The sequence below is a fragment of the Hydra vulgaris genome, chromosome 11 (assembly GCF_038396675.1).
Source record: "Hydra vulgaris chromosome 11, alternate assembly HydraT2T_AEP".
NCBI lineage: Eukaryota > Metazoa > Cnidaria > Hydrozoa > Anthoathecata > Hydridae > Hydra > Hydra vulgaris.
Window position 1 is genome coordinate 1,790,476 of NC_088930.1, and position 16,448 is coordinate 1,806,923.

Consider the following 16,448-nt stretch of genomic DNA (forward strand, 5'->3'; position numbering starts at 1 on the left):
CATATATTATACACTTATTATATATATTTATTTGTTTATTATATATATATATAAATATATATATATATATATATATATATATATATAGTATATATATATATATATATATATATATATATATATATATATATATATATATATATATATATATATATATATATGTTTATATATACATATATATATCATATATATATATACATATATTATACACTTATTATATATATTTATTTGTTTATTATATATATATATAAATATATATATATATATATATGTATATATATATATATATATATATATATATATATATATATGTTTATATATACATATATATATATATGTTTATATATACATATATATATCATATATATATATATGTATATATATACATATATTATACACTTATTATACATATTTATTTGTTTATTATATATATATATATATATATATATATATATATATATGTTTATATATACATATATATATCATATATATATATGAATATATATATATATATATATATATATATATATATATATATATATATATATATATATATATATATATATATATATATATACTTGGGTTGTTAGAGAAGTTCATAGAACTTCATCTATAAAGATACAATGAAACAAGAAATAATTAAATATTTATATATCATTTTAAACTGTGTTTAATTATGAATATTTTAAGTACTTGTTGAAATATTTTGAATGTTTATTAAAAAGTTATTTAAATTTTATTATATACGTTTAAAAGAGAAAATTTAAAAATGAAAAAATTTGAATATCGAGCATATATTAAAAGTCGTGCTCTACTTGGAGTTTCAGCACAAGCCATAACCGATGAATTGGTTTTAGTTCATGGTGACCAAGCTCCAAAATATAGTACAGTTGCCAAGTGGGCTACTTTATTAAAAGATGGTAGAGAGAGTCTCAAAGATGATCCTTGCTCAGGGCACCCTCAAACCACGTATACAGCTGAGAGTATTAAACGTGTGCGAGCCATTATTGAAGAAAATCCGCATGCAACATGATAAAATTGAAGTCCTGACATCGATTAATCGTTTTACAATCAACGAAATCATTCACAACGCACTTAAAAAAAGAAAATTAACATCACGTTGGATACCCCACGAGTTAACCGATCAAAATCGCAAGAATAGAATTGAGGCATGTAAGAAAAATTTAGCCCTTTTCAGAAACGGCCTATTGAGACTGTGAAAGCAAGTCTGGGTTTAATAAACATTTTATAGATTTTAATGGTTCCACCCCACATTTGTTAATTTTCTTAAAAGACTAATTTATGGTAGAGGGAACTGTTCTAATAAAATTTTAAAAGCCTGCGCTGATGTATATCGTCAGGGTTAGGGTTAGGGGTTAGTAAATATTGTAAAACATTTGATGAAAACTTTGGTCGCTTTTTTGTATTTTATTTCATTAAGTTTAGTTATTAAATCATTTAACAAACTATTTTCTTCTACGTAATTCTTTATACCGGCAAAAAATACTTCAATACGGTCTTTTTTCCCAATACACAGTTGTTTTTTTCCCCTATGCACAGCCATGTCTTCAAAATGTTTAGCACCAAATATTTACTGGGCTTCCATAACTTTCGATTGATAAATGCTAACCGCTGTTTAAATAAGTCAGGATTTTCCGGAAATCCAAATAATGGATCCTTTTTAGGAATAAAATTAATTTGGCTCACTCTCTTTTTATATACAGTTTTGCAGTAAACTACAGCACATGTATATATAAATATACATATATATATTATTATTATTATTATTATTATTATTATTGTTATTATTATTATTAGTATTATTATTTTATTAATCACCAAAATATGAAGAGTAGCTTCAGGAATTACATTCTCTGAGTCTCTAATTTTTTAACCAGCATTAAGGTTTTTACATTCAGTTTATGAATATCACATAATTCTTTTATATCATCTAAAAAAGAAGATTTAATTGAACAGTAGTTAAGTTGGGAAATAATGATTTCAATGATTACTTTTTTGTTTAAAAGGCGGATAAATAGATTTATTTTGTTTTGGTGTATATAATTTGACATTTCCTTAATTTTAAAATGAGAGTGTATATAGTTTTTACTATGCTTGGAGAACTTAAAAAGCAATTTTACTGCGTTCCTTCCAAATGTGTCGTGTCTTTTCATTGTTGAGTTTTTATTTTCACAGAACTCTAGACCGTGGGTTAGCGTCGGAACTGCTAATGATTTATATAATTGGATAATAAACCTTGGATGCGCAAACCGGATTCCAGTTTGAATCAGAGTTTGCACCGTTGCCTTGAAATTTGATACCCTACTGTCAGTATTCATTCTATTAAGTGAAGGAAAAATTGATTTTTTTGTATCCCAAGTAAAGCCGAGATGATTAAGTTTCTCATGAGGTTTAATTTGATGGGGATCGTCTGGGGATATTGTGCAGTTCGTTATTTGTCTTTTTCCGGAGAGTAAAAGTTCCGTTTTGACAGCATTAAGCTTTATGCCGTTTAAATTGTTGTTCATTTTACAAGTTGTAATAAGTTTTTTTTTAGGCCCGAGAGAGTAGAACTGAGAAAAATGATGTCATCAGCATAAGCTACAACACCAGTCAAGTTTCCATATATAGTAGTACCAACAATGACATCATCTTTTATAGTTTCGAGTAGCTTTTCAGTGTATATGTTATGTAGATAGGGTGATACAATCGATTCTTGTCTCACTCCTTGCTTAAGATCAAATGAGACTGATTTGGAACCTAGGTATGAGACAGTTACAATGCCGCTACGGTATAGAGAAGATGTAATGTTAACTATTTGGAGAAGTATATTTTTATTAAAATAAAGTTTATTAAAAAGAATATCCCAGTTGCAGCTGTCAAAAGCCTTTTCAGCATCTAGTTAAGATAAATAAATAGGCGAATTGTTGAAGTTATAATGCTGAATTCGCTTACAACAAATTCAGCATGGAGGGTTGAGCTCTTATTATTAAAACCAAATTGAAGTTGATGAGTTTCTTTTATCTCCGGGCATATGATTTAGGTTAGGTAATCTAAAAGTTTAGTAAATGTTGGAATAATGCTGATACCGCGGTAATTGTTTGGATCGGTAAGTAATTTTTAATAGGATTTAACTAGAGGCATAATAGTTGACGTTGACATTGATGTAGGGTCCATCCGTGATTAATTGAAAAGTGAAATAATTCTCTTAACCACTGTGTTAGTGTGTCACATTGGGCCTGTTTTAAATGTTCTGCAGAGATATAGTAATGATCCTTGCATCTATTTGATTTTAGACAAGAAATAGCTGCTTTAATATTTTCATCAGGATTTTTACAAGTTGGAATTCGAAGATTAGTAAATCCATCAATTATTATCTCAGTGTTTAACCGTTTTTCAAAAATAGTAGCAAACTCTGCGGTGATGGATTCTTTATCTTTTTTATTGTTTATAGTAAAAAGTTTTGAATTCGAATCCTTTTTTATACACTTAAAAGTATTCCAGAAGTTTTTTGGGTTAGAGTTTTTAAGTATTTCAATTTTTATGTATCGTTGATATAGTCTATTGTTTTGGGCTGCTTTGACGGCTTTGCGGAAATTCTTCCAATCAAATAGGTAGCGATTAATGAGAGAAGAAGTAGAGTCTTTGCGAATCCCGCTTCACTCCATTTTTGTAAAACGAAATGAAAGAATTTTTTTACTTCGAGTTAATTCAGGTCCTCTAGGATTTTAAATGTATTGATTGTTTCTTTAACTTTAGGTGTTCTCTAAGAGCTGATGTTGCACTATTAGTTGTATAGATTTGGGTAAGTTCATTTTCGAAAATACCAATAAGGTTAAGATTAATGAAACTCGAGCTTAAAAGATTATTATATAAGTTTATAAAATGATAATTATTTCAGACATATCTTGGAATGTTATAGTCTTCTGTTATATTATTTACATTTTCTTGGGGACCTACTAGTACTTATAATGGTCTCAGTATATTGAATATTTAATATTTAAGTCTCTGACAATTAAAAGAACATATACTAAACGGTTTTTTCAATTTTTTGTTTCTTTAATTTATAGAAGCCATTTTAATTAATATAATTTTCTCTGATATGTGTTAATTTCGAAATGCTGGCCATCAATAGAATAAATGTGCTTTTTCCGAAACGATTTATTAATTATATTATTATCCCAAATAGACCGGTTAAATATTTTTTCTTTTTCTGAATTATATACAGAGACTCAATATAATTTATTGTACTCATTTTCTTTATTTAAGGTAATAGATATAGGCGTGATACCTATATATATATCCAGTTTCCATATACAGTTTAAGCTGTTCTTCGTTAATTTGGTTGCTAACACCACCTATAAAGAAGTCAAATTTACGAACTTTTATTTTATTTTATTTTTTTAAATTTATTTAACATCTTCGCTTTGCTGCAAGCAACCACTATTAGAGTTCGAAGTTACTGGAAGAGAAAAGATGAAGATTGTAGAGTAAGATAACGATTGATAGGCGACTTAAAAAATTGCAAATTAAATTGATCAGGAAAGCAAGATGAAGGAAGCAAGTTCCAAAGAATTGATGTTTGAGGAAAAAAAACTAAACGAATAAGAGTTTTTGGAGCACTTAGTAACAATCACAGAAAAAGGATGAGACTTAATTGAATGGCGAGTAACACGAGAATGAATTTTAGTAGATGGCACAAGAGACGCTAGCTCTTTAGAGCAGTACCCATTATAGTATTTGTAGAAAAGAGAAGCAACACTATGACAATGTGATAATGGTACAACTATGTGTACAATGAGTTTTTGCACCTTGTCTAAAAGAGAAAGAGCATCATTAGAAGATCTTCACCAGATATGGCAACAGTATTACATACAAAGCCGGATTTGAGATTTATAGAGATAGAGAAAAGAATTCAGAGTAGGAAAGTGTCGAGCTTGATAAAGAGATGCAACCTAAGCAGATGCTAATTTTGCAACGGATTTGATATATGGTTTCAAGAGTTTGGGAAACCTGACTACCAGCCGGCCTCAGAACCATAAAATTGAGTTTTATAGCTGTACCCTCATTAGGAGATAATAGAATGAGTTGCCTAGCCATAAAAACAGCGACACAACCAAAACCAATGTATCGAGTCAAGAAGATCCAGCATTCAACATCCTAAACTGGAAACAATGTATTAGAAATACATCTGCGCCAGCTTAATAGATGAAGAAGGGGTGCGAGACTGGTCAACAGATAAAATCTATTTACCCCTTAAATTATTATTCTATTACCGGCAATAGTGTTATTTCCGTGATTTTTTGTTGTTTAGTTTTATCAGTTGTAATTGTGGTCTTTTGTTTTTGAGCCACAACATTTGCAAATATTTTGACCTTTTGTGGTTGGCTTTCCGTATAAACCTTTTCCATCTGTTTGCCACAAGATTGTTGAAAGCTATCTTTTATAACATTTGCGGTGACTTCAGAATTTTTATTTTCATTTTGCAAGTTGTAGTTAAAAAGTTTATTTTTACATTGTCCATAGTAATCATATTTTACGATTTGGGTATTTTCGTTTAATTCTTTAAGGTTTTCAATAAGTTTATTTTGATGAATTAGTTTTTCTCGCATCAGACTTAATTTCTTTGTTTTCTTTTTGAATCGACTTTGTCATAGAAATTAATTCTTTAACTGACGAGATGAAAAACTTGTCACTAATAATTTCAGCATTTTTGGTCGAGATTATGGTCTTAACTATATCTTTATGAAACTGCTTTTTGAATATTGTGATGGAAAATAGCTAAATACTCTCCAAATATAATGATGTTTTATATCTTTTGCAAAGATATTTTTTAGCTGGGTTTTCGGAGTCTAACGTTATATTTATATCACTGAATTGTTCTGTGCCAAACATATCCAAGATTTCAGTAAATAAGTCTTTGCGAAGATTTTGAATCAATCTTTCTGAAACTGTGTTCAAACTTTCAACAATTAAATTCTTCGTGTGAGAGCATATTTCATCTAAGTTTTTCAGATAGTTATCTTCAAACGTATATGAATCACATATCAAATTAAAAAATATCTCACCGATTAAACGTGGTGCCAAATTCGTATTTTAAATTCAATTATGTTGACAAGATAATGCCAAATTAAGTAACAAATTTATATGGTAAATTCATAGTATATATCGATAAAACATGAATAACTAAACTTTATACTGTTGGGTAATTTTGTGTATCGTTTATATTATGAGATATTATGAAAAACATGTATTAACCATACTATGAATACTTAAATAAATAATTTTAAAGGCATTAAGAAATTCTAAAAGTTACCCTTCTAATTTTTCGCTCCGAAAATTAAGATATCCGGCCGTGTAATTATAATAGGCCATGTCAAAACTAAATATAAAAAAAATCAGTTTAAACCATCCCTAAAATCGTCAACCGAGAAAATAAATCTCGTAAATCTCGATTTGTCGAAAATGGTTTATTCCTCACCATAGTATAAAACTTATATAAGCATATTAAATTAAAAATTAAACCCTATTTGACCGCAAGTCAGATGTTTTATGCGTGTTTTGTAAAAATTGTATTTTGGATTTGGTTTTGATTACAGGCCAACAATAAATTGAAATAAGACTTTAAAAATATTTTCAACCTACCCTTAAATTAGGACCCCTCCGTTCATCAACGCTAGACTAAAATTAGCACCCAGCCAACTCATTTTTATTTCCACCTCCTCTTGCACTAAGTGTGCGAGAGTAGACTTCCGATCCTTTCTTTAAATTTTTACTTATATTTTTCAAAACAGTTCTCACAACATTCATTTTGGATTTTCTGGAGGAGACAAAACAGTTGTGTGCTGCAAACTGCTTTTGCCAAAAATTTATTTTTTGGATTTGCTGCCGCTGCATTTTCTAGTTGGAATCAAGCAACAACTTCTTGGCTTCCGCTTTCATGTCGTTAAACAGTTTTTTAATATCTAAAATAAATTTATTAAACAATACAAACAAGTCTGAACAAGTCTTTAGAATCAATATTGTGCTCTATAGGAACTGAGATACGATGTCAATTCTATGGTAAGATCTTTTCCAAGGAGTTGTTAGCAGTACAAACTCTTTTATTTTCATCACCAAATTGTGAGATTTAGTGTCAAGTGAATGATTCTCCTATACTTATTTCGTCCAAACTATCATGATAGTGGTATTTTATTGTGGTAAGTGACATTTCATCATTTGTGTGCATTCAATCGCGATTTTAGATAATGACTTTACAGTTTTTACGAAATATTCTTTAATCACCTACTATCGTTTAGTAGATACTGTGAAAATGTATAAATTCCTTGAAAGAATCTAAAAAAGTTGATTGATTCAATGCAAATTTCTAATCCTGCTTTGCAATCGCTCATCTTACGCAACCTTCCTCAACTCTAAGAGTATTGGCGCCGGATGACGTTGCCACATGATGCCAGATAGCGTTGAAACTGATTTGATGAAATATGTACAGTGAAACTTTAGTGAAATCATAAAGATCTTGTTTTAAGGTGAAAAAGTAATACCTTTTTTAAACAAATAAAGTAGCTAATAAAACACTGCAACTAATTCGTTCTGCAAAAATAGGGTTCTATCTCCCTTTTGCAATGTTGAGAGAATTTAACAAAGTTTGTTAAATTCTCTCAATACTCTCTTAAGTTTTTAAAAAAAAAAGTAAAAATGTGTTAAATTTGTTAAATTAAAAGATCAAAATATCAAATTTGTTAAATTGATTGCTCAGAACACAAATTATACATTACTCATTAAGTAACGTAAAACGGACAATAAATGTAATAATAAATAGGACAAAATAGCATATTGTTACGTGAGAATTATAGGGTTCAATCTCTCAATTTTCATGTAAAGAAAATTTAATTTTTTGTTTTTACTTATCGCATTATTTTTATTATAATTATTGACATAATGTTTAAAAAAGTTTGTTTTTGTTTTTTTATTCCTAATATCAATCTTTTTTTAAAAAGTTGGAATTATATTAATTTATATATATTTTATCAATATAAACAACAACAGCTGTAAAATAGTTATCATTAAGAATCAAAAGTTAAATTCTCTCAACGTTAAAAAATGGAGATATTTTTGTTCTAACGAATGGTAAAAAAGTTTTAGTACTATTAACAATTTATCTTTCTAATCAACTTAATAAAATAATAAAAATTCTGCCCACTTATTTTCTTTTAGCTGAAAAATTTATTATCTCAAATTATTTTTATTTAGGGTAAAGCCAAAAAAAATTTAGTTAAGATATATTTACCAAGTTCCTTTTGCGAGATAAAATATATACATTTTTTATATATACAAAAATTTTACATTTTAAAACTAATTTAAAAGTAAAATAAATTATTTATACCAATTTATTTTTTTATTCATAGCGAATATAAGTAAAAATGACATCAAATTTTTCAAGAAATCTGTTATTTGTCTAAATATCAGCATTACCCAGTGGGCACAGTACGTTTTTAAAACGTTCTTAGGACGTTTTTATTGGGTTTAAACCTTATAAAAACGTCTAAAAAACGTTTTAAAAACGTACCGTGCCCACTGGGTATATTTGAATTATATTCGCTTTAGCTTTTATTTTTTGTTTATCATTATTCCCTTTTTTTTTTTGTAGGCTTAAAATTATCAATACTCTCTTTGTAATATTTTGTTTCAACTTTTATCATTATGTTTTTATTTTATGCTCTTTAATAATTTTTTTTTTCTCTTAATTTTTTTTACAACTCTTAATGCATGCTGTTTAACTTAGCTTTCACTAATACTGTCTTGCTTTTGTGTCCTCTGGAAAAGCTGTTTAACAAATAAGATAGCCAACATTATAGTTGTTTTACCTTAGAAATTATTTTTCTCGAAAATTATGCTTTTCTAATGCCTTCATGTAATAAACTGCAGATTTTGAAGATTTACTAGTTGGTTATAGCACTGATATGGTCAGAGCATGAAATTACTGAAACAAATACAAAATTATGGACTAAACTACTTAGAGCATTTCGCAAGCCATATACTGTTAAAATAAAAGTTTAACAAAATGTTTATAGTCCGAAAACTTTGAAAAGTTTTTTGCTCAAGTCTTTTTACACGATTTCCTGAGTTTTTCTGAGTTGTGAGAAAACTGTGCAACTTGCGCAAGTTGTTGCACATGCAACTTGCGCACTGCAAGTTGTTGGGTTTTTTGAAATGACCATTGTTTGTGAATATAAAAAGTATATGCCCATTCCTACAACTTTTAATGCTTTCTGTTGTGCAATGTTTATTTGTGAAGATAATGCAAAAGTAGAAGTTACTTTTTTTTTGACCCATATCATAAAAAAACACACTTTATTTCGGATAATTTTTGCATCTACAAAGCAAAATTTGTGCAATCTAAAATAGCTGGTATAGGCTTTAGTTTTTTTATTTATCGAAAACATCGATTCTTGTTACCTTTCTTAAAATATTTTTCTTCAAAATGTTTGATGCATATAACAAAAGAATTAGTGTCCAATCATTTCTGAATTTCTATTTATTTGTTTTTAATGCAAAATATATGGCAGTATAATTAAAGTAGGCCATAAGAGTAGTTTTTGCAAGTTTAGTTGTGGTATTTTTAGAAGCTTTATTTAATCTTGATTAACATTTATAACAGAGAGAATATCTTGTAGCATAACACTTTCAATCCACGCCTGCCAATATGATGTTTTGTATTTTAAATAATAGTGATAATTCATTATTAAATCCAATTTAATTTGCTAAGACAACTTTAATTGAAGTTTTAAACTAATGCAAAAAAATATTATGTCTCAGTAACCCAATTAACACTAGTTTTCTCTGATAATAACTTAGTAATAACTTGTTTTGTTAATAGCAGTTTATGGCAGCTTAATCAACAAAGTTAGTGTAGTCGTCGCGTTCTGAACCAAAACTTTACCACTTTAGTGGTAAAGTTTTGGTTCAGAACCAAGAAGTCTGACATAAATAAGAAGACTCAATTCAATCAAGAAGATTAGTAATCAAAAATTGTTATTTTTGTCCTATTTTAATTTTTCAATAGTTTTCAAAATAAATTTATTAAATAAAATTTTTTTTTTAGACTCCTAGTGTAATAAACGTTACTGTTAACCAACCAACTCAAGAAAAAACTGTGCGTGTTTGTGATATTCCACCAAGTCACTTAAAGCTGGCAATATTTTCCACTTTGTGCTGTTTTTTTCCTATTGGATTATTTGCCATTTTTAAATCTTATGAGGTAATTTTACAACTTATATTAAATATTTTTCCCCTTTAATGTTAATCACCAAGAGGCCAAGAAGGCCACTACAGTAAAGAAGGCTACTTTATTGTGGTTACAACCACCTCTCAACTCTTTAACTCCAAAACACAAACTTTAACAAACAAAGTCGCTTCGCAGTGAAACAAGTTGAGCGCGGTACTATCAGGGACGTAATAGAGATTGAACTCAGAACTTCTTGTTTATAAAGCAAGAGGTTTAACATTTACACCACTACCGCATTAAGTAACAAATTAATGGTTTGAAATCACTGTCTTAATCCGTTTAAATTTTTCAAGTTATTAAACAACTGTTGTCATTCTAAAAACATAAGTGATGTTTAATGTCCACCAAGTTCATAAAAAATAAAGTATAGTTTAACTTTCTTCCAATTCCCATTCATTATTCTTAGACTTTCAGCTAATAATTTTAAATATTGAACTTGCATTAGTGCAGGCCTTTTAGTTTTATACTATATTTATTTATACAAATTAATTTTAAATTATATTTGTTGTTATCTAACTTTTTTGAATAATTTATATATGTTATAATTACAATTTTGAATAATTTATATATGGATCCTTAAAAGAAGTATAATTAAAAGATGAATGATTTACAAGGGGATTCTTAAAAAATGTATAGATTATAGGTGAAAAGATTTACACATGGATTCTTGAAAGACCTATAAGTTATAGATTAATTAACTCACAAGTGAGTTCTTAGAAAGTATATAACTTCTAGGTGGATTAATTTAACCTTAAAAAATCTATAACTTATAGATGGCTTGATTTAAAGGTGGATTTTTAGATAATACTTTAAATTTTTTTAAATTTGTTAATAACGCCCCCACGACAAAATCAGACACAAAAAATATTATAGTTATACAAGAATTTATATAAACAATTTATAATTTATGATATAAATTATATTTGAGGTTCTTTTTTTCTAATATAGTTTAAATATTTAGGCTATAGTATTTATTATGTTTAATATTATTGTTTTATAAAATGTTTATTTTGATTTAAAATCACAGGAACCAAACTAAGATTATTTTTTGTTTTCTAAAAGTTGATTGATATAAAAAGTTGATTGCTATAAAAAGTTAACTTTTCAGTACCGTAAACCGGCGGTTTTGAAACTTTGAACGTTTTTGAGATTTTTAAATTTACTCTTTTTTCACTACAGGTATACGTACCGCAAAAACAACCGTACGTACGTACCGCAAAAACAACCGTACGTACGTACGTACCGCAAAAACAACCGTACCTCAAAAACTACAATATTGATTTAGGTAATCTAGGATATGGTAAATAATTCAAGATATTAAAACTTTGATATAATATGAAAGTTAATATATCTATTTATGAATTAAAGTGGTTTAGTAGTTTTTTTTTAGCAAAATAGCGCAAATTTTAACAAAATAAGAAATAGTTTTTTTGGTTTTATAGAAGCCTATAGGATATATCTTAGATTAAGTTAGCAAAATATCGTTTTTCTATCACCTATGGATTATGACTAAATGTAGAAAAAATTTTTTTTCCGTTAAGCAATTGTTAACCTATATAGCATCATCAAAAAGAAGAAAGTAGTATTGTGGTTTTTGCGGTACATTGCATTACAAATTGCATTTTAAACTGATTTTTTTTACACTTTAACATATGTTTATCTAAAATCAATATTTGAACACCACTGCAATTGTCCAGACGTCTAAAAAGGTTGTAGACTACTTAATGTAACACTAATTTAACAACAGGTTAATATTAGAATGTTAGCATAACATCAACAAGTAATTTGATTTCTGTATTAAAAAGAAGGATTATTAACCTTCAATATTTTCATTATAAATGTTGTCTAAATCGGTTGCAAAAACAGTCTTAAGGAGCTGAAAAAGTGATTGGCTGGTAAAATCATCACAGGTTTTACATCATCAACTCTGTAACTGGCTTTGCCGCAAATTGAATGAAGAACATCAAGACAAATAGAACATTGCTTAAGCCCAAAAGCTTGACACTTTTTTTGTTTGCAACTACATTCACTTTTACATTTAATAAATTTTTATTTAACTTCTTCTTTTTTCTTTTTTACATCCTCTTTTGCTGATAGCTTTCGTTGCTTTTCTTATTTTATCTTCTTCACTTTTGCTTAAACGCGCACTTCTAAAAAAGTAAAAAGTTAAAAGTGCACTTAAACGTGCACTTTCACTTCTGTTGAAGTTCCATCAACACAATAACTTACATATTGTGGTGTACATATTGTCATCATTGAAGATTCTTGTGGTGTCAATATCACCCATCTACACACCATTGTCTACTTTTTTAGGCTTTTTCATAATACCGGCAGCTTGAAGTTCTACTGGAAGATCATTTAAATGATTACCGCCATTCCTCGATTGCAGTTAAGTCCTCTGTTAATTGATATGTAACCCTGGCGTTTCAGTGTTAAGCTAGGGTGTTTTGCATGGAATCTTGATCAAAATGAACGACCAAGCCTGAAAAAGTAAAAAAAATTGTCTTTAACATTCTATAAAAATTACTCTAAATTTTTGGCTTGCACTACCAAAGGATTAATATTCACTGCAGTATATATATATATATATATATATATATATATATATATATATATATATATATATATATATATATATATATATATATATATATATATATATATATATATATTTATATAAATATATATATATATATATATATATATATATATATATTTATATAAATATATATATATATATATATATATAATAATAATAATAATAATAATAATAATAATAATAATAACAATAATAATAATAACAATAATAATATTATACTATAATAAGGTTAAGAAAATAAGAATAAAAATATTCTCTTAACACAATCTTAACATAACATAGTTAAATTATGTTAAGGTTGTGTTAACTTTAATCCATTTAAAATAATCATTAGACTTACTTTCCGTTCGCCAAAGCTTTAAATAGCCAAAAACTTTACATTAGGAAAACTTAAAAAACTTACAACCTCCTTTGCATCTTCTATTCATGTAGTCCCTCCCTTATCTTTAAGATGTCAAAATAATTAATGTGTTTTTTGGGGTACCAGTTTTGTGGTATTTGTGGTGCATCGGATATTTCTTCCGAGACTAAGTTAGCAGTAACTGTTTTTATTTAAAGCAGATTAATTAATATTAAGTCACGCCAAATTTCAAGTTCATAAGTTTACTGACTGCAAAGATACAACCAATTATTTGAATGCGGTATTTGGGGTACACACTCCAAAAATATTTAAAGTTCAGTTAACAATAACTAGAAAACTATTTTTTTAAAAGTATTCAAACAACAACAACAACAACAACAACAACAACAACAACAACAACAACAACAGCAACAACAACAACAATAACAACAACAACAACAACAACAACAACAACAACAACAGCAACAACAACAACAACAACAATAACAACAACAATAACAACAACAACAACAACAACAACAACAACAACAACAAGCTGTTTATTTTCCGTAAATTATTTTTACAATAGTTTTGATAATAATAATAAAAATTAATACAAATTATAGTAATAGTAATAATAAGTATGTTTACAATAATTACAATGAAAAAATAATAATAATAACTAATATTATAATGGTAGTTATAAGCATAAAGTTATTTATAATAATAAGTTAATGATATATTAGGATGGTGTCACTTTTAAATATAATATAAGTAATAATAAGAAAACACACACTGAAACACATGGACCGTAAACACACAGACCAAAACACATAAAACATACATCAAAACAAACATGTAGAAATCATAATTAGCAGGTTTTAATAATAAAAAAAAAAAAAAGAAAAAAAAAGTACTAAGGATAATTGTTGTAATGACGAAAAGAAAAGTAAAATAATACTTTAATCGTAATGATAATAATGTCTAAAAGTTAAACTGAAAAGTTTTTCAGAACTTTTATAAAACTGATATTGTTTGAGATGGAGTAAAGGTATTTTAGGATATATTTTTTTAGACTCATTCAAAATGCATGCAAGGCTCCTGTTCCATTCACAGACGCACTGATAAACAATAGAATGTTTACCATGCTTCTGGGTTTTAAAAGATGGTACATTTTGTTTTCCATTGTGTATATTTCTAGTAGAGTAGGAGTGTAATAGTCTACTTTCTGTGAACAAGTTTGTGATAGGAGATGGCAAGTTTTTATTTAAGGAGTCAAAAATAAAAAGATGGTTAGCATACTTTACTAGCGCTGGAAATGTTGGAATGAAAAGTTTTTTGAAGGACTTCGATGTATCTGATTTAATTGGTTGGAAGTTTATTAATCTGATGGATTGACGCTGAGACGATAGCAACTTGTTAATGCGATAGTTTCCAACTTGACCCCAAACTTGACAACAATAACTAAGATGAGATGAGAATAATGCATAGTAAATATTCTTAAGTGTAACTTTATCGACATAATGACGAATTATTGAAAGCATACCGTTAGCTCGAGATCGTTAGTTCCTTGCTTAGTTCATCAACATGAAAGTTGCATGAAAGATTGAAATCAAATAATACACCGAGCTATTTAATAACTCTTGAAGGAAATAGCCGTTTATTATTAATTTTGATTTTGATTTCAACATTTTTAAAGAAATAGTTTTTTCTTGGTGATGAAAAAAAAATTAGTTCAGTTTTTTCGGTGTTGAGACAAATTAGGTTAATCAGTGAACTATATGTTTAAGATCCGAATTAATATTTTTACATAAAGAATGATACAATTTGTTGATGTGCAAGAGATTTGTATCATCAGCAAACTGATGAACTGATGAAAAGTGAACAGAGTTGCTTAGGTAGTTAACGTAGATTAAAAACAAAAGAGGACCTAGAGCAGAACCTTGAGGAACATCACACAAAACTGACTTATTACTGGAATTGAAACCATTAATACTTACAAATTGTTTCCGATCTGAAAATTAAGATCGAAACCAGTCATTTACAATACCACGAATTCCATAATGTTTTAATTTAGAAATCAAAATACTATGGTCAACGGTATCGAAAGCTTTTTGTTAATCGATAAAAACACCACAAACGAAATGACCAGTATCAAGATCTTTCCTGATTTTTTCCGTTATACTTATTAATGCATAGCAAGTAAAATGTTTTGATCGAAGTAGAATGTTTTGATCGAGGGAAACAAATTGCGAAGAACTAAGATTAAGCAACTCTACACATACTTAAAACAGTTTTCTGCAAAAGCAAAAAATTAAAAAAACATTGAGATGTGCTTTTTTTATGGTTTTTGCGGTACGTATAACTGTATTGACTATATTTGAAATTTAACTAAATGAATAAAGGGGATAAGGTTGACTCTTATAGAATTCAAGTTCAAAATAATATTTAAATAAATAGATTTAGTATAATATTAATTTAATTAGTCATTCAAAGTTACCCCACAAATAGGGGTAACTTTAAATGGTTTTTTTCTAAAAGCAAAAGCTATTCAAAAATGCATTGTTTTGTTTTAAAATTCATGTGAAACTAGACTGTTGTTTTAAAAACAACAGTCTAGTTTCACATGAATTTATTATTGCTTAAATAATATAATATTGTTTCACAACACTAAATTGGTTTTTTGTTTTGTTTTAATGGGTAGGTTATAAGAAGACTGGCGTAAAAAGAGTGTCATTTACATTTTTTTACATTATGTTTACAATTCCCTTTCACAAAAAATAAAATATCATTACAAATGTGTAAATAATAAACAGACAGGGGCTCAAAGAAGGCATGGATGGCAAAATACCTACCTAATTTTTGCATAGAGCCTCCATAGATCATAACAATAATCGTAAAATATGGTCAATAAATCAAGTTGAAAATTTAGCAAAAAAAATAGCAAAAAAGAAGATATAATATTTAATAATGAAAATAGAGAAAAAAAGAAGATATATCAGTTAAAAGTACAAATACCCTCAATTAGTCATAAATGAAGATATTATTTTTAAAAATACATATCGTGAATAAAGAATATATAGTATTAAAAAATATAAATAGTCACCAAAAGTCAAAAAAGAAAATATTTAAAAATACAAATCTGTCAGAAAAAAGATCGGTCGAAAAATGGATAAGACGTTTTGCAACCCATTATTAACTGAAAATCGACGCTTAATTTGAAA

General features: G+C 27.5%; 1 protein-coding gene across 1 annotated transcript in view; it reads left to right on the top strand.

Moving 5' to 3' along the window:
• Positions 1 to 16,448, top strand: part of LOC136087331 (uncharacterized) — an 83,942-nt gene that overhangs the window by 46,977 nt on the left and 20,517 nt on the right. The window contains exon 4 of the mRNA XM_065809778.1: positions 10,103 to 10,258. Within this exon, the coding sequence (XP_065665850.1) occupies positions 10,103 to 10,258 (156 nt within the window). The remainder of the gene's footprint in view (positions 1 to 10,102; positions 10,259 to 16,448) is intronic.